General features: G+C 50.8%; 1 protein-coding gene across 1 annotated transcript in view; it reads left to right on the top strand.

Annotated features, from left to right (window-relative positions):
- The window catches only part of LOC118258995 (fibrillin-2), a 111,196-nt gene that overhangs the window by 75,315 nt on the left and 13,326 nt on the right, over positions 1 to 22,555 (top strand). Inside the window, exons 17-45 of the mRNA XM_035568150.2 lie at positions 1,959 to 2,084; positions 3,055 to 3,180; positions 4,765 to 4,884; positions 5,695 to 5,832; positions 5,921 to 5,971; positions 6,497 to 6,622; positions 7,348 to 7,575; positions 7,717 to 7,842; positions 8,111 to 8,239; positions 9,345 to 9,470; positions 10,403 to 10,528; positions 10,905 to 11,027; positions 11,843 to 11,968; positions 12,113 to 12,238; positions 12,583 to 12,705; positions 13,194 to 13,316; positions 13,676 to 13,801; positions 14,378 to 14,500; positions 15,693 to 15,815; positions 16,114 to 16,275; positions 16,774 to 16,842; positions 17,145 to 17,270; positions 17,605 to 17,730; positions 18,149 to 18,298; positions 18,748 to 18,819; positions 19,970 to 20,095; positions 20,630 to 20,755; positions 21,260 to 21,385; positions 22,249 to 22,365. Of these exons, the coding sequence (XP_035424043.2) occupies positions 1,959 to 2,084; positions 3,055 to 3,180; positions 4,765 to 4,884; positions 5,695 to 5,832; positions 5,921 to 5,971; positions 6,497 to 6,622; positions 7,348 to 7,575; positions 7,717 to 7,842; positions 8,111 to 8,239; positions 9,345 to 9,470; positions 10,403 to 10,528; positions 10,905 to 11,027; positions 11,843 to 11,968; positions 12,113 to 12,238; positions 12,583 to 12,705; positions 13,194 to 13,316; positions 13,676 to 13,801; positions 14,378 to 14,500; positions 15,693 to 15,815; positions 16,114 to 16,275; positions 16,774 to 16,842; positions 17,145 to 17,270; positions 17,605 to 17,730; positions 18,149 to 18,298; positions 18,748 to 18,819; positions 19,970 to 20,095; positions 20,630 to 20,755; positions 21,260 to 21,385; positions 22,249 to 22,365 (3,615 nt within the window). The remainder of the gene's footprint in view (positions 1 to 1,958; positions 2,085 to 3,054; positions 3,181 to 4,764; positions 4,885 to 5,694; positions 5,833 to 5,920; positions 5,972 to 6,496; positions 6,623 to 7,347; positions 7,576 to 7,716; positions 7,843 to 8,110; positions 8,240 to 9,344; positions 9,471 to 10,402; positions 10,529 to 10,904; positions 11,028 to 11,842; positions 11,969 to 12,112; positions 12,239 to 12,582; positions 12,706 to 13,193; positions 13,317 to 13,675; positions 13,802 to 14,377; positions 14,501 to 15,692; positions 15,816 to 16,113; positions 16,276 to 16,773; positions 16,843 to 17,144; positions 17,271 to 17,604; positions 17,731 to 18,148; positions 18,299 to 18,747; positions 18,820 to 19,969; positions 20,096 to 20,629; positions 20,756 to 21,259; positions 21,386 to 22,248; positions 22,366 to 22,555) is intronic.

Here is a 22,555-nt window from a genome sequence, read left to right as displayed (position 1 = left end):
TTTATGCACTGCTTTGATAGGAGTGAAGAGTGTGACCAGTTGCATCCTCTTGGTTATTTCCCTCCTCTGTCCTCCAGCTCCTAGGTCGCAGAAGAGGGTTCACAGTCTTCCAAGGACAGGGAGGTGATAAGTGCATGTTGTGCTGCATGAGACATGTTGCCAAGGGGCTGCTTTGAATTAGACAGCTGTGCAAGATGTCAGGCAGGCAGCCACGCTGCCAGCCCTGGGCAGTGCTTGGATTAGCAGGAAGAACACAAGGCAGCCAGCTATCTATGGTCTTTCAAAACTTTCCAAATGGGAATGAGCCAGAGGCAAAATGCTGGTGGCTTCTTGGGCTTCCTTCCAGGGTACCATTTCTTGGCCGAAATCAGTCTCGGGCTGATGATAAGATGCTTTCTAGCAAGATATTAATGTCAGACATGCTTTGGTCAGCCCAGAACTGCCTGCAGCCAGGGCTATTTACACTCAGCACCTCTCCAGGGTTGCAGTTCCCTGGGGATGTAACTGAACTCCAACTGCATGGAGGCAAAGGCCAGCAATGTCTGGAAAGCCCCAGCCTGGGCTGCTTGCCACCTGGCACTATGGCACTGCGAGGACACTGCTGTACAAATGAAAATGTGCCTTGTTCAGTGGGGAGGCTGTTTCTTGCCATGATAATATCTTTTTGCCTGGCCACGAGAGGTTTGCTTCAAAAAAAGAGGTTTGCAAAAAAGGGCAGTGAAATGATATCAGCACAAAGCAGGAGGAGCTGTCCATATGGCTGCCACCCCTCCGTGTTGCTCTCCTCATGTTCTTGATTCTGTTGACATGGAGCACTCTCCTCTTAAGGACAGAACTCCCAGTATGGGGGGGCAGGAGGTTGGTGATGGCGGGGACACCCACATCTCTTGACTTCCAGACCTCCTGCAGGCCTGAGTACACCCACCATGCACGTGGGTAGCAGTGGCCTGTGATACCCACTGCACATCATTGCAGAACAGTTCCAAAATCTCTCAGGCTGGGATAGGTTTGTCCAAGGCACCTTGCAAGTCTTTGAAGCTGAGATTTTGACATCCTACAGGCTCATTGGCCCATGGCCCTGCCCTCACCCGAACATAACACTCCCCTCTTTCCCTGCCCTGCCATCACCACACACTCTCCAGGGCCTTAGGTCCTCACATCTCTCATTCCAGGGTGCCAAGCTGTTCTCAAACAGTTCTTTATGTCAAACAGTAGGAAAAGGAAATTCACTTTGGCCTGACTGGGACTTCTTCCAGCCTGGTGACTGTGTGGTCAGTGAGTCTATGCAAGTCTGGGGACCACGGCTAGGTTAGGGGCCACAGGGATTCAGTGCCATTGGACGGGCTTTGCTGTGACCATCTAGCCATGGGCATGACCCTTTGCCAGTCCAGCTGCCCACAGGGTGCTCTCCAGCATGTCTGGGTGCTCTTTCCCTGTTCTACCTCTAGCAATGGTCCTCTGTGGTAGGGCTGGATGTGCACAGGTAGGTTGCCCATCATGCTCTGTGTTTACTCCAGTTGTCCCCAGCATCTTGCTCACAGCACCTTCCACCTTCTTGCCTATTGAAATAGGCAGGACAATTAAATGGTCTGGTATGTGGGAGACAGGCACTGTCAGTAGACTCAAGAAGATAACAGAAGGACCAGAGAGCCCTCCATGTGGTGATGAGTCTGGATGCGTCTTAACTCCTTGTCCAGTTCCCTCCTCCTGAGCTCAGAGCCCTGTATCATATCAGCTGTGTATCCCCAGCTCCAAAGTACTGGGAAGAAAGGGGTGAGGCTCCCCAGAGCTTACTAGGTTACACCAAGAGGGTAGGTGGGACAAGAAGGAGAGATTTCTGCAGAGGGGTGCCCTAGCTGGCTACTGACATCAAGAAGCAATGAAGAATTAGAGTATGGAAGATTTCTTTGTCTGTGGTTGGCCATGATCCATCTAATTTGACTTCCTTCTCTGTGCAGACATCAATGAATGTGCCCTTAACCCAGACATCTGCCCCAACGGCATGTGTGAGAACCTGCGTGGGAGCTACCGCTGCATCTGCAACCTGGGCTATGAGTCAGATCCCACGGGCAAGAACTGTGTGGGTGAGTTCAGGGCAGCCCAAGCCCAGTCTGTCATAAGGAAGCAGTGTGGCATAGTCCAGTGGTAGTAGGGAGGGGGTGCACATGCAGCGTATGAGGCTAGGAACCAGACACAGACATTCACAGTGCAGCTGCACAGGAGCCTGAGGTGATACAGCAGCTGATGCCCTCAGCACTGTCTGTATTCAGGGGTGCCTTCTCCACGTGGAAAAGCACAAGGTACTGTGCAAGAAAATGTACATATGGGGTTTAACATACTTTCCACATAGCATTGCTTTGAGGATGGGACTATATCTCCCCCTTGTCATCTCGCTAAACCTGTTGCTGTAGGATTGCTCTACATTCAAGAAAGGGGCAGGCCACTCTGGAACACGGTCCAGACCCCCCCAAGTGTGGATTGAGGCACACCAGATCACCTGCTGTCCACCTTCCATTGACTGGATAAAGAACCTGAGTAGAAGGGAGGGATAGATGACGTAAATCACAGGAGTGTTTGTGGAGGAACCCTCAGGACCTATTCCGACCTCCTACACAGAGTAGAACTGCCACCAGTACAAGAAACATCACCTGGTGATGATACCAAGGTGTCAGGCATGAAAACACCAGACCCTCAAGAGACAGCAAGGGCAGTGAGTGCTAAGAAAGATGCTGGGCTGTATGGGGTGGACTAGCCTACTCTAGAAATACCAGCACTGCCTAAGCTGGGTTAAGTCCCTAGAGAGGTGCATCCTACTACCTAGTGTTGCTGAAAGCAGTCAGTGTTGGCGAGGCAGATGTCTTTTTGTCTCAACTACGTTCTGGTTTTGTCTGCAGACCTGTATGTGTTTGCTTACACACATCATGCCTTGTATAGTATTGATCTGGGCAAAAAGGAGCATTTCTGTGCCTCTCAGGCTGTTGGAGTGCTGTAGGGCTGGCAAACTGAAAGAATGGACCCTGGTGTTGTAGCTCAGAAACCCTATCTTTTTCACAGATGTTGATGAATGTACTGTCAATCGTTTGCTGTGTGACAACGGACTGTGCCGCAACACACCTGGCAGCTACACCTGCACCTGCCCAAAGGGCTTTGTCTTCAGGACTGAGACAGACACCTGTGAAGGTATTGTGACTCTTAAGACAACAGAGAGCATCTTTGCAAGTTATGAAGAGTGAGCTATGTCTTGTCATCCTGCCCGAAATGAGCTCAAAGTTTAATGTGTCTTTGGTTCTCTTTTGCCCGCAGTGGTTTGAGCTGGAGCAGGGCCAGGTTTGGGGATTATTTTTTTTTCCAGAGGGAATTTCACTCTTTATTCAAAACAGTGGACGTACAAACCCCAAAACGTCTGAGCTTTTCAGTGACTGCAAACCAGAACAATTTCCTCCAAGCTCCCAAAATTGTAGCTAGAACCTGACCAAAATTACAAATTTGGGGTATTTGATTGAAAGCTTACAGTTTGTAGTAGGAGAGATTTGTTTGCTGACCACAAAGCCCCAAACTCCCCAGGGAAGTAGTCACTGCACCAAGCCTGTCGGAGTTTAAGAAGCGTTTGGACTGTGCACTTAGTCACATGGTCTGAATTTTTGGGTTGACCTGTGTGGTGCCAGGAGTTGGACTCGATGATCCTTGTGGATCCCTTCCAACTCGGGATATTCTATGATTCTATGATTCTATGAAAACACTGGCACTTTATGCATCTGTTTAGACAAAACCCTCATTATCTGTAAAGAACGTGATAAATGGCAAATGCCAAGAAGCCTCACATCTGATGCAGACAAGCACGTAAAGGCCATGGTCAACATTGTGGCTGCTCCCCCTTAGCCAGCAGCATCCCTGAGTGAGTGAGTCCATCATTCAGGATTAAAAGGAGGACAGGGACAGGGGACATTATAGCAGCAGTCTGCTACAGGCCACCTGATCAAGAAGACCAAGCAGATGAAGCCTTTTACAGACAGATAGAAGCAGCCTTTCATTCACAAGCCCTAGTCCTCATAGGGGGAGGCTGGTGGGGAATGGGAAACTCAAAGGGCAGCCTTGGGTGCAGTGACCATGAAATGGTGCAGTTTTGGATCTAGAGTGCAGCAAAGAGGGAGCACAGAAAGCTTAGTACCCTGGACTTCGGCCTCTTCAGGGATCTGCTTGATAAAGTAATATGGGACAAAGCCCTGGAGGGAAGAAAGGCCCAGGAAAGCTGGTTAATATTCAAGGATCACCTCCTTCAAACTTGGGAGCGATGCATCCCAACAAAGAGGAAATTGGGCAAAAATGCCAGGTGGCCTGCATGAATGAACAAGGAGCTCCTGGCCAAACACAAACAGAAAACAAGTCCTACAGAGAGTGAAAGCAAGGACAGATAGCATGGAAGAGATACAGAGACATTGCCTGAGCAGCCAGGGACCAGATTAGGAAAGCCAAAGCCCTACAATTTCCCAGTAGTTCCATCGACGAGCCTCAATCCATCTATTTCCCCAATGCTGAAGAAGCTCGCTAATTTCAGTGCCTGCTGTCAGGGCCTATCCACTTTGAGATGGCGCATACTTGGAGTTGTACATGCAGGATTCTTACGGCCTGGACTGGTGAACTTCTGAGCAGCTGAAAATTTCCCTTCTTCATGTTCTTTGCTTCTTGCCTCCCCAAGTCCCTGGCCCAGAAGACTGCATCCCACAGTGCTTACTTACCACAGTGACAGTCCATTTCTTTCTGCAGATATCAATGAGTGCACCTCTAACCCTTGCGTGAACGGTGTCTGCAGGAACAATGCTGGCTCCTTTGCTTGTGAATGCTCCCCAGGCAGCAAGCTGGACCCCAGTGGCACCATCTGTGTGGGTAAGGATATGGCCTTCTGGAGGCAACTCCAGGACACTGATTATCAGCGCTGCCCTACAGCAGCCCTTGCTGTTCACCTGAAGCAAGTCCTGTGATCGTAGCCCAGGGATGGATATCCTTTGAGGCCTTTCTTTCTCATCTTGTGTTTTCTTATTGTTAATTGTAGCAATTAACATCTCTTATGCATCCAGGAAACCTGAAATGCTGAAACTTCAGACAGTGCTCTGGGCATTGTACCAGACAGAAATCCCTAATTGTGCTGCAGCAAGACAAAGCACAGGCATGGGGCCCAAGGGGACCCTACAGCTCATGATGGTGTATTCTCACTCACCAGATGGATTTGTAGTGTGCTGAGATTAAGGCACATCAAGATGAAGTAGATCCCTTCTCATCAAGATGGTGAGAAGGTACTCACTTCCTAGATGGTCAGGGCCTTGCATGGCGTTGGTGTATAGCAACCTGGGGCAGCTATGCAGAAGGGACTCTTTCTATCCAGAAGAGGAGCAGGCTGAGAATAGAAAAAGGGCAGGACACGGAACTGATGCAATTGTAGTTGTATCAGAGAGCACAGAAATGCTGCTCCACAGCATAGCAGTGGGACACGGCTCTAAGGAACAGCAGTTTGGGTCCATGCTACAAAGTGCTTGGCCCCATGCCTGATAAATAAAGTGGAGACAGAAAGCAATAGTCACACTGCAGCTTATGTATAGTTTCTCCTACCTGCTTATTGTGAAAGGCTGGCTGTTATGAAGTTGGGAACATTAGCCAAGGAGCAGCTCTTGACTCAAAGCCTTGCCTTTGTCCCTGCAGACAGCATGAAAGGGACATGCTGGCTGAACATCCAGGATGGACGTTGTGAGGTGAACATCAACGGGGCCACATTGAAATCAGAGTGCTGTGCAACACTGGGAGCAGCATGGGGCAGCCCCTGTGAGCGCTGTGAGATTGGTAAGGTTCTTCTTGGCAAACAAATCATGAAAGTAGGATGCAGCCCATTTATCTGCCAATGTTCCTCTGTTATCCTGTTTTCTTGCAGATACTGCCTGTCCCCGGGGCTATGCCAGGATGAAGGGGGTCACATGTGAAGGTAAAGTGTTGCAGGACACAGAAGACTTTTTTAATTGGGAACATAGTCATTGTTTATTTGTTGTTTTTCTGCATCTTTGAGTTTGGACACGGCTGGCTGGAGTCTCATACCTTCTGTGTTATTTCGTGCTTTCTTGCTTTGGCATCTGCCCTGAACACTGCAGACGGGGTGCTCTAAATGGAGACCGTTCAGTGGTGTGTAGCACCAGTGTGTGTACACACAGCAGTTATGTTTATGCGTCGTCGTGCTGCTCTGTCAGCTCTGTGCCAGCTGTGGACCTGTGCAACAGGACCACCCTCTCTGTCTGTTCCTCTCTGAAAAGGCTTCATGATGCAGCCTCCTTGCAAAAGTGTCTGGGTATGGCAGTGCCTGTGCCTGTAGCATGTTTTTCAGTGTGACAAGCTTCCAGTGCTAGCCAGGTGGGCAGCTCTGGGCTCTTTCCAGCTTCTCCAGGAGCCCCTCGAAGCCGTACTGGGCACGACTATGTGCCACCCTCATGCCTGCCTCTTGCTTTCCTGCCAACAGATGTAAATGAGTGTGAAGTGTTCCCTGGCGTCTGTCCAAACGGCCGCTGTGTAAACACCGCCGGGTCCTTTCGGTGTGAGTGTCCAGAAGGGCTGACCCTCGACGGCACCGCTAGGACATGTGTGGGTAAGAACACCTCATCTGGTCCATCTGATCAAGACCCCTGATGTCTGTTCAGCCATCTCCACATAGGCCCAACCATCCCATATCCAACCACATGCCATCAATCAATCCCCAAGACTGCTGCTGTCTGCAGCATGTAAAACTTGTTACGAGCAGCCAAAGCAAGCAGCCCAATCAAGGCAAGTGTGCCACAGCTTCATGTCCCAGGTCCAGCCAGTAGTGCAACCTTTGTCCTTGCGTGGATATCAGGAGTAGCCAATTCTGCATGCTATGTTTTCAAAGGTCCACCACTTCTGTTCATCACGGCTGTTACAGTGATCAGACTTCAAGCAGATAACCTAACAATACAGGTTAATGACCCTGCCCAGGAGCCCTAAAGCAACTCCCAGCTGCTTTCTGGGCACATCATGAAAAATGTGTGCCTTTCATAGGGTCATCTGCACTACTAGCTCCCCCAAGGAGGGACTGTTTTCTGGCCATTGTGCCAACAGTCACAGGCCAGCCATGTCCATATCAATCATCTTTAATATCATCCCAAACACGGTGGCCATTTATCCAAATGGCCCATACCTGGGCATTGTTTGGAGGATGTTTTCTGGCTCCAGCCAAAGCTGTTCTAAGGACAATGCTAACTATGGCACAGGGCTAATGTCCCAGAAAAAAAATACCTCTGGCCTTTCCAGAGGTCAGGTGCTGCAGGCAGGAACTCAGCTCTGCTCTCTCACCAGATGTGCGTGTGGAACAGTGCTACATGAAGTGGGATGAAGATGAGTGCACAGAGCCTCTGCCGGGCAAGTACCGGATTGACATGTGCTGCTGCTCTGTGGGCTCAGCCTGGGGCATCGACTGTGAAGAATGTCCCAAGATCGGCTCTAACGAGTACAAGGCCATCTGCCCAAGGGGACCTGGCTTTGCCAACCGAGGAGATGTGCTTTCTGGCAGGCCCTTCTACAAAGGTGAGAAGAAAGAGGGGAGTGGTTAATTGTGGGCTGTGCTCAGCCTATCTCAGCTACAGCCCAAGGAACCTGGTTCCAGGACCCTAAGTTCATTGCAGACATCCCTCTCCTGAAACACTGCTGTTCAACCTTCCCCTACAGATGTGAATGAATGTAAGGTCTTCTCTGGCCTGTGCACTCATGGGACCTGTCGGAACACCATCGGCAGTTTCAGATGTCTCTGTGGCAGTGGCTTTGCTCTGGATGCTGAGGAAAGGAACTGTACAGGTAAGGGAAAAAAAATGTTCCTCTGAACCACTCTTGCCCATCCCACTGCCTTGTGGGATGCTTAGCATTATGGTGGCACCCAGAGGAGTCATGGCAATTATCTTAGGGATGTTCAGAGAAGCAAAGGGCAGAGTCACAAACAGCTTGTGACCCTCCTCCAGCTTGTGGTAGGAAGGATCAGCCCTGCACCAGAGAGAGGCAGCCCAGTGCCAGCTGTTGCGCTTTGTAGCCTGTCCTGCCACCACTAGCTGGTCTTCATCCCCCACAGATATCGACGAGTGCCGCATCTCACCAGACCTGTGTGGCCATGGCACCTGTGTCAACACGCCGGGCAGCTTCGAGTGTGAGTGCTTTGAAGGCTACGAGAGCGGCTTCATGATGATGAAGAACTGCATGGGTAAGGGCTCATCTCTAGGGCAGAGCAGCACCCTTACTGTTTTTCCCTGGGGAAGAGAGTCTCTGGTACCAGATCTGACAAATGACCTCATTCCAAGCTGCTGTCTATGTGTCTGGTTGTCCAGCTACCTATTTGTCTCATTCTTCTGGCTGCACCTGGGCACTGTCAATTACACAACAAATGACCTGGGCCTGTAGAGATGCTGTGAGAATTTTATTAGCTCTCTGTTCCCTGGTATCAAGCCAAATTTCTACGTTGCCTTCTAGGGGCGTTGCAGGAGTCCTGATGCTGAGGAGAGATCCCTGACAGTGTTTGCTCTCCCCAGGGCAGTGAGTCTTCTACCTTTGTTTGGTTGCAAAGGCAGAACTGTGCTGAATGGCAGTACTTGTAGAGGAAGGGCTCTGTGTGAAGGGTTGAGAGTGCCATAGATGGTCCTGGGAGAACAGCAAAACATGTAAATTGAAGTCAGAGGTTCATGAGACACAACACAGGCTCTCTGTGCATCAGTCCTGCATGTCAGCCTCAGGGGAAGTTCTCAAGTTTTATTAGGAATGCTGAAAGCAATGTCTCCACCCAGACCTTTTCGCATCTATTTATGAACTTCTTGTCTAATTATATTTTGATCAGCTGCCTGCTGATCCTATCTATCTCTACAACCTCCTGGGGCTAGAAGTATTTGCTTTTAACCAATTTAAATGATCCATTCTACTTTCACCAAAGGCACCCTTCTTGTATGGAAGCATATAGTAAACCGTTGTTCTAAATTCAGCATAGACACTGCTTTGCTGATTCTGTGAGCATCAATCAAATTCTACTTCTCTTCAAACTGCAGAGTCTCAGTTACTTTAATGTCTTTTTATAAGGCAGCCACTCCATCCCCTTGGCTCTTTTGCTTAGCTTTCACAGTGTATCCTAACTTGCAAAGATCCCAGCTGCACACACACAATGCTCAAGATGTGGGCACACTTTATACAGCAGCAAACTGATTCTTTCTGTCCTCACAATTCTTTCTGATGATGACAAATTTTGGGGGGCTTTTTTGGCTGCCACATTGGGAAAACCCAGCTGAAGGGAACAATTAACCACATTTCATGTCACTCTGCAGATATCAACGAGTGCGAGCAGGACCCACTGCTGTGCCGAGGCGGGATCTGCATGAACACAGATGGCAGCTTTGAATGTATCTGCCCGCCTGGACACGAGCTGACTTCTGAAGGGAACATTTGTGTAGGTAAGGTGATGGAAAGCTATGTTATGACCATAGTCTCATCAAGGATAATGATGCAGGGAGACTTGAGTCTTGAGACTTGAGGCCCATGAATTTTCTTCCAATCCCATGTATGTGTAGAACACACTCAACCAGGAAGTTCTGAGATGACTCCCAGGGTTTCACTGCATTTATGTCTCTTGTTCTACCTGCTCTTCATTGAATACAGAGCAGTGGGGTGCTGGTAAGGAGAAGGCAGATCTCGGTTTTCTACTGGCTGCTATAGCTATATCTCTACCAGTAAATTAAATATTCTCTAGGCCTGAAGCCCCACGATCTCTACCCACACAAATCCATACAACCAAGGTCTAGCCTCCCAAGCAAGTTGGTGATACCCCAAGTAGGAATGGTTCCTAGTCCCTTTTAATCTCTGAGATTGGTCTAGGCAGTGTGAGGCAGTGTCAAGTGCTTGTTATGTGTTAAACAACCAAGTTTTAGTGCTCATTTGTAGCTTTGTTTAGACCATTTGCACAGCCATAACCTGCAAGCCAGCAATAAGTGTGCAAGCGAAAAGAACTTGCCTTGGGCAGACTGAGCTGAGCTGGGTTCTAGCATGATCAGGAATCTGTGTTTCAGGCTCCTGGGAATCATAAACAGCACCAAGTAATGATGGGAGGAGGCAGTGAATTGCTGACTCAGAGAGGACAGAAGAATGAAGGTAGAGTTAAATCAGACCAGCCTGGGGCTGAGCCTAGGGACTGCAGGTCATGGCTCTGGGGAATCAGCCTGCTTTCTCTTCTCTGGACAGAAAGTACGTGGGAGAGTATCAGGTCAGAAAGCAAGGACAAATTGAGTTTAGAGCCAGTAGTACATCAGGGTACCCAGGGCTGTGTATGAAATGATGCTCGACATGGTAGCAGGATGGCTGGCTGCTCAAACTCTTCTCTCCACCACAGATATCAATGAGTGCTCCCTCAGTGACAACCTGTGTCGCAATGGACGCTGTGTCAATATCATCGGTACCTACCAGTGTGCTTGTGATTCGGGCTTCCAGGCCACACCAGACAGACAGGGCTGTGTCGGTGAGTGCTCCACTTCTCCAAATGCTATGCCAAGACCCCAATATGCATCCAGGACCCTCCTGGCTTCATACCTCTTATGATGCTCAGCAGGGTGCCTGAGTATACGTTAACATCAGGTGTGGGGGGAACCTCCTGCCTGTTGGCAAAGGGTTATCACCAGCTATGAAACTTGTGAGCTGGGAAGTGGTTGACAGTGAAGGCAAGAATGCTTTCACCCGGGCAGGGGAGCTTTGTTCCCTCTGCAACAAGCCCATCATGAAGGCATCTCTCCCACCTTGTTCTTGCATGCTGGCACTGAATCTGAGCAGGTCTGCTGCAGTGCATGCATCCCAGCTTATGACTTAACTTGATGCCTGACTTCTCCCTTCACCCCCAGACATTGATGAGTGCACCATAACCAACGGTGGCTGTGACACGCACTGCTCCAACTCGGAGGGCAGCTATGAGTGCAGCTGCAGTGAAGGCTATGCACTGATGCCAGACAAGAGATCATGTGCAGGTGAGTGTTCAGCTTGGCTCTCGTAGGTGCTGTCCCAGGGTCCTCTGCATCCACTGCCTGCCAGACGTAGTGTGAGAGTGAGGGGGTCTCGTTTTTAGGTCACTTCTGGAGAGGTGATTTCTCTGGACTAAGGTTTGCTCTGCACTGCTGTCAGTTCACCTGGAGTACTGTGTCCAGTTCTGGGCTCCCCGGCACAAAAAAGACAGGGATCTCCTGGAAAGAGTCCAGTGGAGGGCCACAAAGATGATACGGGGCCTGGAGCATCTCCCCTGCGAGGAAAGGCTGAGAGACCTGGGTCTGGTCAGCCTTGAGAAAAGAAGACTGAGAGGGGATCTTATCAATGTTTATAAATACCTGAAGCGTGGGAGGCAGAGGGACATAGCCAACCACTTTTCAGTGCTCTTTGGGGACAGGACAAGGGGCAATGGCCACAAGATGGAGCCCAGGAAGTTCCACACCAACACGCGAAAGAACTTCTTCCCGGTGAGGGTGACGGAGCACTGGGACAGGCTGCCCAGGGAGGTTGTGGGGTCTCCTTCTCTGGAGATATTCAAGGCCCATCTGGATGCCTCCCTGGGCAACCTGCTCTAGGGAACCTGCTTTGGCAGGGGGGTTGGACCCAATGGTCTCGGGAGGTCCCTTCCAACCCCTACGATTCTGTGAGTCAATGTCCAGCCCCTCCTTACGGGCCCCCCAGGCCTGTATATAACTTGTTACACAGCCCCTCCTGTGACTCCCTCCTGCCCCTACTGCTCCCACAATACTCTTTCCCTGGCTCTAACTTCTTGACTTCAGCAATGGTTTCTTCTCTCTAGATATTGATGAATGTGAGGATAATCCAGACATCTGTGATGGTGGGCAGTGTACTAACATCCCTGGGGAGTATCGCTGCCTCTGCTTCGATGGCTTCATGGCATCCTTGGACATGAAGACTTGTATTGGTAAGGACATAGCTGTGCCCTGGGCACATCAACACTGTACCACGAGGCTGCTGGGGGAGGGAAGGAAGGAGAGAAGCAGAAGCTTGCCTCAAAGTCAGGACATGGTTGTTGTGGTGCTCAAAGCAAGCCCTTTTTCTCCTGCAGATGTGAATGAATGTGATCTCAACCCTAACATCTGCCTGCACGGCGAGTGTGAAAACACAAAGGGCTCCTTCATCTGCCACTGCCAGCTAGGCTACTTCGTCAAGAAGGGAACCACAGGCTGCACAGGTGGGAACACACCAGCAGTGAAGCCCTGGGGTGATGGTGGGAGCCCTCACAAACACCTCCTGCAGCTGCCCTGGAGGGAACACCATCCCTCTGATGGGGGATGCTGTGGGCACCCCTGGGGCTGGGAGCCCCTCCTGGGCAGGCACACACTGGCAGTAAGGCAAGTTTCAGGCAGGGTGACACTTTCCTGGTTTATAGCCAAGCCAGCGAGCTGTCCTTCCTTTTGTCTCTATATTCCAGAGGGGAACAAAGATCAGCTCTTCAGCTCAAGGATACAACCCCAGGGCAACCTGTTCTTGGGGAAGCTAAGTTGTGTCATGCTCTGATATTCTTCCTTCTTGCAGACATTGATGAATGTGAGATTGGGGCTCACAACTGCGACATGCATGCCTCCTGCATCAATGTGCCTGGGAGCTTCAAGTGCAAGTGTCGCACAGGCTGGCTTGGAGATGGGCTGAAGTGCAATGGTGAGTTCTGATCCTAGGAGAGCATATTGGTGTGTCCAGGTGCTCTGTGGGTACCTATGAAGGTTGGGCTGAGTTGGCTTACAATGGTCTTGAGCCCAAGGGGTCCTGCATGAGGATTTTTCAAAGTGTAGGTGTAGGATGAAGGGGGGCTGCAGGTGTTGCACTGTCAGGCTCTGTGACTGTCTGGGAAGGATACAAGTGATGGTGGCAGCAAGGGCATATGTTTGTGGGATGTGGAGTGTGGGTGTGTGATATTGAGATGTCAAATTGGCAATGTGGCTGTACAGTGGGGTGTTGGGGCATGGTGTAGTAGGTATGCAGGGATATGTGGGTGTAGGAGGTGTGTAGAGATGTGCTGGTGTATGTATGGTGCACATATACAAGTGCAGGGACTCACTGGATCAATGTGTGTGGTATATATAAAGGGATGTAAGGGTGTATGCGTGGGTATGTGTGTCTGAATTGACAGGGTGCTTTTCCCTCCCCAGACCTGGATGAGTGTGCAACTGAAGAGCACAAGTGCAACCTGAACGCCAACTGCATCAACACACCAGGGTCCTACCGCTGTGCCTGCCGAGAAGGCTTCAATGGGGATGGCTTCTCCTGCACAGGTAAGTCCCACAGACTCACTGAGCAGCAGGAATGTGGCTTGAGTGTCCTGCTGAGGCAAAGGTCTCACCCCTCTCAAACTCACCCAGCACCTGGCTACCTGTGTGGGATTCCCCAAACCAGATATCCTCCAAAACCCACTGCAGCCTGCCCTGCACCACAGCCTGCTGAGGTACCTTCAGCCGAGATCCACCTTCTTCTCAGCTGGTGTTTGGGAGGGATCAAGAAGTATCGCAGCCCCTTCTTTGCAGCCTCCTAGCAGAGGGATGGGAACAAGCTTGTGGGATATTCCTGGGTGAGGTGGAAAAAGCTCCTATATTTGGGTGGACACCATTTCAGTCTCACACCTGTCTCTCCCTAGATGTGGATGAATGTGCGGACAATGTGAACCTGTGTGAGAACGGTCAGTGTCTCAATGCACCTGGGGGTTATCGCTGCGAGTGCGAAATGGGCTTCAATCCCACAGAGGACAGCAAGGCCTGCCAGGGTAAGTGCCCAGAGTTTTGTTAGCTACTTCAAGATATCCAGGGTCTACCTCCTTTCTGGCCTTTGTCTCTCCTCAGCACTATAGCCACCCGATCCACCACTAAGCAAGACACACCATCATCTGGTGGTGCAAGGCTCCTGGGTTCTTGAAGGTAGTCAGAACCCTGACCATCAGTGCTGGGTACCACAATGTCAGTGCTGAACTGTAGGCTCTGCTCTGACTCCAAGGTGCTATTCCCCAGGCTGGCAGCTCCAGGTGAGACCTACTCTTCAGACATGTCAGCTCTTCCACTTCCAGGCCTTGGTCCCCAGCCTGCAGAGAGGCTGGGCTAAGCTGAGGATCCAGGCAATATGTGAGCAATCAACTAAACAGGAGTGAGGGGAGAAGGCATAGACACAGCATTCCTGGTCCTGCTCACCCAGGAGGTGATATCCCTCAGCACTAAAACCATCATGAGGACATGGGTTATCAAGTGGGTGACTAGGCTGTGGCTCTGCTTTGCAGTGGGAGCAGGAGAGTCCTGTCCCGTCCCTCACCTTGCCAGATCCTGAGTACCCAGCTCTCCCTCTCTTGCAGATATTGATGAATGCACTTTCCAGAATATCTGTGTCTTTGGGACCTGCCAGAACCTGCCTGGGATGTTCCGTTGTGCCTGTGATGATGGCTATGAACTGGACAGGAGTGGAGGCAACTGCACAGGTACAGGACTTGCATGGGTCCATTGGATGAGGGTTACTGACCCATGGTACAGCCTCTCCTTGAATATTGTGTTCAGTTCTGGGCTCCACAATATAAAAAGGATTTTAAGGTACTTGAAAGCATCCAGAGAAGGGCAACAAAGCTGGTAAAAGGGCTGGAAGGCATGGCCTGTGAGGAGAGTCTGGGGACACTCAGGTTGTCTAGTTCTGGAGAAAAGGAGGTCAAGAGGTGACCTCCTTACTCTCTACAACTTCCTGAGGAGGGGAAGCAGAAAGGGAGGTGCTGATTTCTTCTGCCTGGTGACCAATGATAGGACTTGAGGAAACAGCACAAAGCTGCACCAGGGGAGGTTCAGATTCAATATTAGGAAAAATTCCTTTACTGTGTGGGTGGTCAAACACTGAAACAGACTTCCTAGAGAGGTGGCTTGATGCCCCATACTTGTTGGTATTTAAGAGACATTTGGATAATGCCCTCAATAATATGCTTTAGCTTTTGGGTAGCCCTGAAGAGGTCAGGCAGCTGTACTGTCACTCAAGAAATTTTTACACAGGTTTGATTTAGCAGCATTTTAAGATATATTAATACTGACTGCATCAGTTGACACGGGAAGACCGACCGATGTCAAAGGAAGACTAACCGATGTAACCCTGGGCTGCATCAGCAGAGGAGTGGGCAGCAGGTGGAGGGAGGTGATTGTCCCCCTCTGCTCTGCCCTTGTGAGGCCCCACTTGGAGTGCTGCATCCAGGTCTGGGGTGCCCAGCACAAAAAGGATGTGTATCTGTTAGAATAGGTCCAGAGGAGGGACAAAGATGATCAGGGGGCTGGAGCACCTCTCCTGCGAAGAAAGGCTGAGAGAGCTGGGGCTGTTCAGCCTACAGAAGAGAAGGCTCCGGGGCGACTTCATTGAGAACTTTCAGTACTTAAAGGGGACATATAAAAAAGATGGAGAGTGACTGTTTGCTCAACCAGATAATGACGAGGGGGGATGTTTTTAAACTAGAAGAGGGGAGATTTAGAATAGAGATTAGGAGGAAATTCATCCCTCAGAGGGTGGTGAGGCACTGGAACAGGTTGCCCAGAGAGGTTGTGGATGACCCATCCCTGGAGGTGTTCAAGACCAGGTTAGATGAGTGGTTTCTGTGGCAGTCTTCATCTTTCTTTTCAGTCTTCATCTTTCCATCTTTTCAGACATCAATGAATGTGCAGACCCTGTGAACTGTATCAATGGCCTGTGCGTCAACACCCCTGGCAGCTACCTGTGCAACTGTCCGCAAGACTTCGAGTTGAACCCCACTGGTGTGGGCTGTGTGGGTGAGTGGGGACCTGTCTGGTAAACACACCTTCCTGTCAAGAGCTTGGTGGTCCTTCTTGTTGGTAGTGGCCCAGGATTAGCAACTAGCAGAGCCTGGGGTGGTGGACCACAACATGCCCTGTAAAATACCTGGCCGTCCATGATGGGCTTAACCCTGCAGCAGCAGAAGAGTCCTTTCCTTCTGTTACGACTGGCCCACCTTGTGTCACCAATGTGGGTGCTCTCCTGGTTGGAGAGATGTTTTTCCTCCTGTGCACGCAATTCTTTGCTTACTCACACAGTGCTTTCTTTGCATAGATACCCGTGTTGGAAACTGCTTCCTGGACACCCAAGATCGAGGAGATGGGGGGATCTCCTGCAGTGCAGAAATTGGAGTTGGTGTCACCCGGGCATCTTGCTGCTGCTCACTGGGTCGTGCATGGGGTAACCCCTGTGAGCTTTGTCCTCCAGCCAACACAAGTGAGTTGGGAAGTCATCTGGGATGAACTGGAGGGGCTGGATGGGCAGCATAGGGCAGAAAGAAGAGAAGGGGCTGTGCCCCTGTGGCTTCTCAGATCAGGGTAGGAGTCCTGGGTCCAGTATTTGTTATAATTATGGTAGAGCAAGGGAAAATGAGAGAGGAGAGGCTGACCCTGCTGTGTAAGGTTAGACATGTAGACCAAGGCTGGGGAAAGGTGGGGGGAGACCAGGCAGGTTGTGACTTGGGGGTCCAGACTGGGATCCTTTGTTCCTTGTCACAAGGCTGGGAAATGTGGAATAACCCCATTCAGGATTGGACAGGCAGAGCTAGGGAGGCTGAGTTGGCTTAGAGGGTGACAGGAGTCAGGCTGCTCCATCTGTACCTCAATCACTACCCCCATGTCCTGTTTCTCCTGGGTTTCCCCTGGGTTTCCCTCCCTGTCCTGTTTCACGGGAGCTCACTCAGCTCAGGACCCCCCTGACTGACTTTTTCCACAGCTGAGTACAAGACCCTGTGCCCTGGAGGAGAAGGTTTCCGGCCCAACCCCATCACTGTCATCCTGGAAGGTAAGCCCACCTGGCCACCCGGACCCTCACGAGGGGCTCAGGAGCTGGGGGAGCCTAGCCATGTGTGAGCACCATCTGCCACATCACCGGGCTGGTTAGTGCCTGCTGAGTGAGCCCTGACCACCCAACGGTAAACAGCAAGTGAATGCTCAGACATTTTCCAGACACCTCACAGAGCTGCTTGGGTGTCAGCAGGAGCTGCAGGCAGTGGGATCAGCACAAGAGGGGGGTCCTGGTTTGAGGACGCTCCCTGGTCTGGTCTACCAGGTAGTGAACACCTCCTGGCTGCTCTCCCTCCACAGATATCGATGAGTGCCAGGAGCTGCCGGGCCTCTGCCAGGGTGGCAACTGTGTGAACACTTTTGGCAGCTTCCAGTGTGAGTGCCCCCTCGGCTACTACCTCAATGAGGACACACGCATCTGTGAAGGTAGCTGTACTGTGCTTGTTGCCTGTGGCACAAGCGTGTGCATGCATGTGTGTATGTGTGTGCAACAGAGTCGTGGTTGTATCTGTGCTGGGCTTTCCCTTTATGCTGTAGGAGTGGTTGGCAGAATCTCTTCCCCTTTCTCTTCCAGATTTCCTGTTATCACAAATCCTGGCCCCTTTCTCTATGCCAGGCCATCTTGGTCCCTATGCCAGCTTGCATGTGCCCTGTGCCAGGCCTATCCATACCTAGGGCCAAGCCCATGTCCTCCACCCCACATCAAGCCTGTCTCTACCTGTGCCCAGTACTTTAACCTCCCGTCTCCTCTGTTTGGCAGATATTGATGAGTGCTCTGCTCACATTGGGATCTGTGGCCCTGGGACCTGCTACAACACCCTTGGCAACTACACCTGTGTGTGCCCCCCTGAGTACATGCAAGTCAACGGAGGAAATAACTGCATGGGTATGGCATTATCCAAAACTCCGGGAAGGGGCCCAGCAGCCCCCTGGCTGTGCCCTACTTATGGGTGGTGCTGTGGGCAGCATGGCATGAGCAGTTTGGCTGAGTGGAAGGCGTGGGAAGTGCTGGGAGCAGGGGCTGGGACTCAGGATGCCTGAATGCATCCCTGCCCCTACACCACACACGTTGCCCATGTCAGAGGATGTGCATTGCCACTGCCTGCTGTGGGACAGAGTCCAAAGCTCTCACCAAGCAGAGCTTCAGCCCATCACTGCAGCCACTTTGCTGGGCCTGTGCATTACTTGCAGTCCCTGAGCACCAGGACAGGGCCGTCTGACATATCCCTGGCAAGGAGCTCGCTCGGGCTTGCAGCACTCATTCTGAGGGTGGGCACAAGACATTGTCTGGGCTGCTCTTGCAGACATGAGGAAGAGTGTGTGCTATCGCAACTACAATGATACATGTGAGAATGAGCTGTCCTTCAACATGACCAAGAAGATGTGCTGCTGCTCCTACAACATTGGCAAGGCCTGGAACAAGCCGTGTGAGCCCTGCCCCACGCCAGCCAGCTGTAAGTCAAACTTACTGGAAAGGCATCTTGAGATCGTGGCTACCCTCTTACTTTTCTGTGCACTTTGAGACACAGACACAGGGGGAGTAACAAAATAATGGGGGACAAGGGAAAGCATCATGGCTGGCAGACAGTGCCTACAGGTGTGAACGCTATGGGGACATGCACGTGCATGCATGTCTCTTTGTGTGCATGTGCCAGTGTGCATGTGTACCTGTAGGTGTGACTGTGCCCTGCAGTACATGTGTAAGCTCTCTGCCCTGTGCCATACGCATGCTCATAGTTCCCCATGTGCCAGCCGCTGAGATTCCTGGCCAGGCACCACGCAGATCCCCTCTGACCTGTTAAATCCTCTCTCCACTCACTCCAGCCATTCTTGGCCCTTGTCCCTCTCATTCCTCACTGCCTGCCCAGCAGGCATGGCCATGACTGCAGTGTTTCCCTTCCAGCTGAGTACCAGATCCTGTGTGGGAACCAGGCCCCTGGCTTTATCATCGACATCCACACAGGGAAGCCCATCGGTGAGTACAGCCAGCCCCTTCTGTCCCCACATGTGCAGCGCCAGGTCTGCTCTCAACCCTTCTACTTTCTCCCCGCAGTGTCTGTAAGCATGTTTGCTTCCATTCCCTCAGCAAATTAAGCCTTGAGTAGAAGAGAGAAGGGAAAGAGGTGGCAAACATGGTTGCAAGCAGTTCACCAAGCCTTCAGGACTGTGTCCAGAGTGCCTGGGCTGCTCAGAGCTCTCCACATTTGCAGTTGTCTGTTGGTCTCAGTGCTACCTGGACAGATGGGTGGCCAGTGACCACAGACAGTAGCCAGTAGCCTGTAGCCAGGTAGATCTAGAATTCACGTGTGATAGACCTGGCATTTGCACTGCTAGCAGCACAGGCATTACAGCCTCAGGGTGCTGAGAGCTGATGTTTCAGGTTTGTATTTTGGTAGATGGAAAGTCAGAGGTGCTGGTGAAAGCTATGGAATTTGTGGAGTGTCTATGGAAGTTCTGCAGTCCTGAAAGATGGAAGCTTGTGAGACAACAGATTAATTAATCATTGCTTCACCTGATCATGGCATTGCCAACCTGACGCCAAGAGAATGAAAAGGAGGGAGATGACTTCATCTTCCACTCCAAGGAAGCAAGAGTTTAGAAGCATGGGCCATGCTACAGAACGTGTCAGTCACTTGTGTGGGACTGCAGGGCTGGCAGGCCTGGTGGTGAATTGTACTGAACACAGAGATAAGAGTCAGGGCCCCACAAGCCATCTCAGTGTTTCAGTGGCCTCCCTGATCTTCCCAGTTCCAGCCTGGTATCACAGCCTGAGCTAGTGTCTATGTTACTGCAGCAGTATACTCGGACAAAGCAAGGTGGATGTCCTGAGTAGGATCCTTCCCAGCGTGTGCTGTGCAGGCTCTGCCAGCAGTCCTATGGCTCCTGTGACTTACAGTCTTGTGTGGCTCTGTTGTGTAGGCAGAATTCTGCAGAGCGGTCCTAGCCTGGCACTATCTGCAGGATCCAGTAATAATCCTGCAAGAGTTGCTCCACTGGTTGCCTGGTGGCCTTTCCCTGATAAATCTTCTTTCTAGAATGAACAAGGGCAATAGTATTCTGGTTATGGGGGGTGCTTTCTTCCTTTGCGCCTTCCTGGTTTGATGACAAATGTTATCTGTGTCTAGATATTGATGAGTGCAGTGAGATCCCTGCTATCTGCACAAATGGTGTCTGCATCAATCAAATTGGCAGCTTCCGATGCGAGTGCCCCATTGGATTCAGCTACAACAACATCCTGCTCATCTGTGAAGGTAACAGAGCAGCCAGGACAGTGCTGCCAAGGGTGCATACAGGGGTGGGGGGGCTCAGCGTAGCACTAGCATCTCCCCAGCTCATGGGGCATCAGGGTCAGCGCTGTCAGCCGGACATAGATAGAATCCACACATTCTCAGCCTTCTTGAAATTATTTGACTTTTCTACATCAAATCTTGGACAAAAAAAAAAACAAACTGATTTTTATGAATATTCCTTTCTGGTTTTCTCCTCCTCTGGTTTTAGTGGGGTTTGTTTGTTTGTTTGTTTGTTTTTTGGATTGTTTTGGTTTTTTTTAGTGTTTGTAAATGTTGTTTACAATGTGTTGTAAATGTATTGTTTAAAAGAGTTGAATTATACCTAAGATGCATTATTTTATTGCAAAACAATAGAAAAATGATGAGACTTCTTGGAACAAACCAAGGGTAAAAATTCAGTTGATTCCAATTAGCCTCTCCAGCCCTACCAGGATAATGTCTGGTGAGTTGTTGGCACTCTGCTCAGTCAAGGTGTGCACTTCTCTCCTCCCGCAGACATTGATGAATGCAGCAGTGGGGAGAACCTCTGCCAGCGCAATGCTGACTGCATCAACATCCCCGGCAGTTACAGGTGCGAATGCTCAACCGGATACAAGCTGTCGCCGAGCGGAGCCTGCGTGGGTAAGATGGGAGCTGTTTGCTACCTATTCTAAAGGCACGTGTGGGAGGTGCTGACTCCCCTAGGCTATTCATCTGGCTTTGCAGACCACCCTGTGTGGACCAAAGGAAGGACAGGATGAAGGATATGCCAGACCCATGCACTGGTTCCTGGTCTTTTGTCAAGCTTGGGGACCTGTGCTGTGATTATGGGATGCCTACACTTTTAGAATAATTCCAAGGGACTGTGGGCCCCTGGGGGTGAAAAAGGATCTCTGTGAATTACAGCTTTAGTTTGGCAGCTCAGGCCATTTGCTTTAATGAAACTTACTTTTTTAGAGATTGCAGATCAAAAAATCCTCTTGCTTCTTCTCTGTGAAGAGCCATCTCTCAGAAAACTCAGATCCCATTCTGCTGCGCTGTTGCTCACAAACACAGCAAGCAGGGGTCTGCAAAAGGTTAGCACCTTGACTTCTCCCATTTGGTCCATCCCTTCTGCTCACTGGTGCCCACTTTGTTTTGTTTTAGGTCGCAATGAATGCCAGGAGATTCCCAATGTCTGCAGCCATGGGGACTGCGTTGACACCGAGGGCAGCTACATCTGCATCTGTCATAACGGCTTCAAGGCCACCGGGGAGCAGACCATGTGCATGGGTCAGTGTGACTGCCCCAGCCCTGCAATGTCCTTTTGTGTGAATCACTATATCAGGATGGACGTGAGCTCTCCCCAGCACCTGCTGGGTAGTGCCAAGGACAGCCAAGGACATGGCCTCTGTGTCCTCTTAATCCCAGGCTGGCTGTTGTGGTTTAGCCCGGCTGGCAGCCAAACACCACACAGCTGTTCGCTCACCCTCCCCCCTCCCTCTCCAGGATGGGGGAGAGAAACGGGAAAGTGAAGTCTGTGAGTTGAGATAAAGACAGTTTATTAAGACAGGGAAAAGAATAACAAGAACAACAACAACAACAACAACAATAATAATAATAATAATAATAATAATAGTATTAATAGTAATAATGTGTACGAAATAAGTGATGCACAATGCAATTGCTCACCACCCGTTGACCGATGCCCAGCCTATCCCCGAGCAGCCGGCCCCCCCCTCCACCCCGGCTAGCCACCCCTATATATTGTTCAGCATGACGTCAGATGGTATGGAATACCCCTTTGGCCAGTTTGGGTCAGCTGTCCTGGGTCTGTCCCCTCCCAGCTCCTGCTGCATCCCTAGCCTGCTCGCTAGCAGGACAGAGCGAGAAGCTGAAAAGTCCTTGGCTTGGTGTAAGCACTGCTCTACAACAATGAAAACATCAGCATGTTATCAGCGCTCTTCTCATTCTAATCCAAAACATAGCACCCTGCCAGCTACTAGGAGGAAAATTAACTCTGTCCTACCTGAAACCAGGACACTGGCCTTGCAAATCCATAGACGTGTGCAGCTCTCTGGACCCTGTCTGCACATCCAAGACAGTGTCTCTCAGCTCACATCGCCCCTCAATCATCTGTGTCCGTTTCCCTGCAGATATTGATGAATGTGACCGGCAACCTTGTGGAAATGGGACCTGCAAGAACACGGTTGGCTCCTACAACTGCCTTTGCTTCCCTGGCTTTGAGCTAACACACAATAATGACTGCATGGGTGAGTTACATGCAGTCCCGACCACACGGGTAACGGGATGATTGGTGTCATCTGGCAAGAGCTGAGGGGCACTCCCTGGGTGTCACACAGTGGCATGCAGAGGGTGACTCTGGGTGCCACATGGCAGCTGTTTTAAGAGTGATGGCTGAGGGTTACCTGTCAGTGGCTATGGGGGTAGTTGGATGTGTTA

The sequence above is a fragment of the Cygnus atratus genome, chromosome 26 (genome assembly GCF_013377495.2).
Source record: "Cygnus atratus isolate AKBS03 ecotype Queensland, Australia chromosome 26, CAtr_DNAZoo_HiC_assembly, whole genome shotgun sequence".
Taxonomy (NCBI): domain Eukaryota; kingdom Metazoa; phylum Chordata; class Aves; order Anseriformes; family Anatidae; genus Cygnus; species Cygnus atratus.
This window is presented reverse-complemented; position numbering and strand designations above follow the sequence as displayed.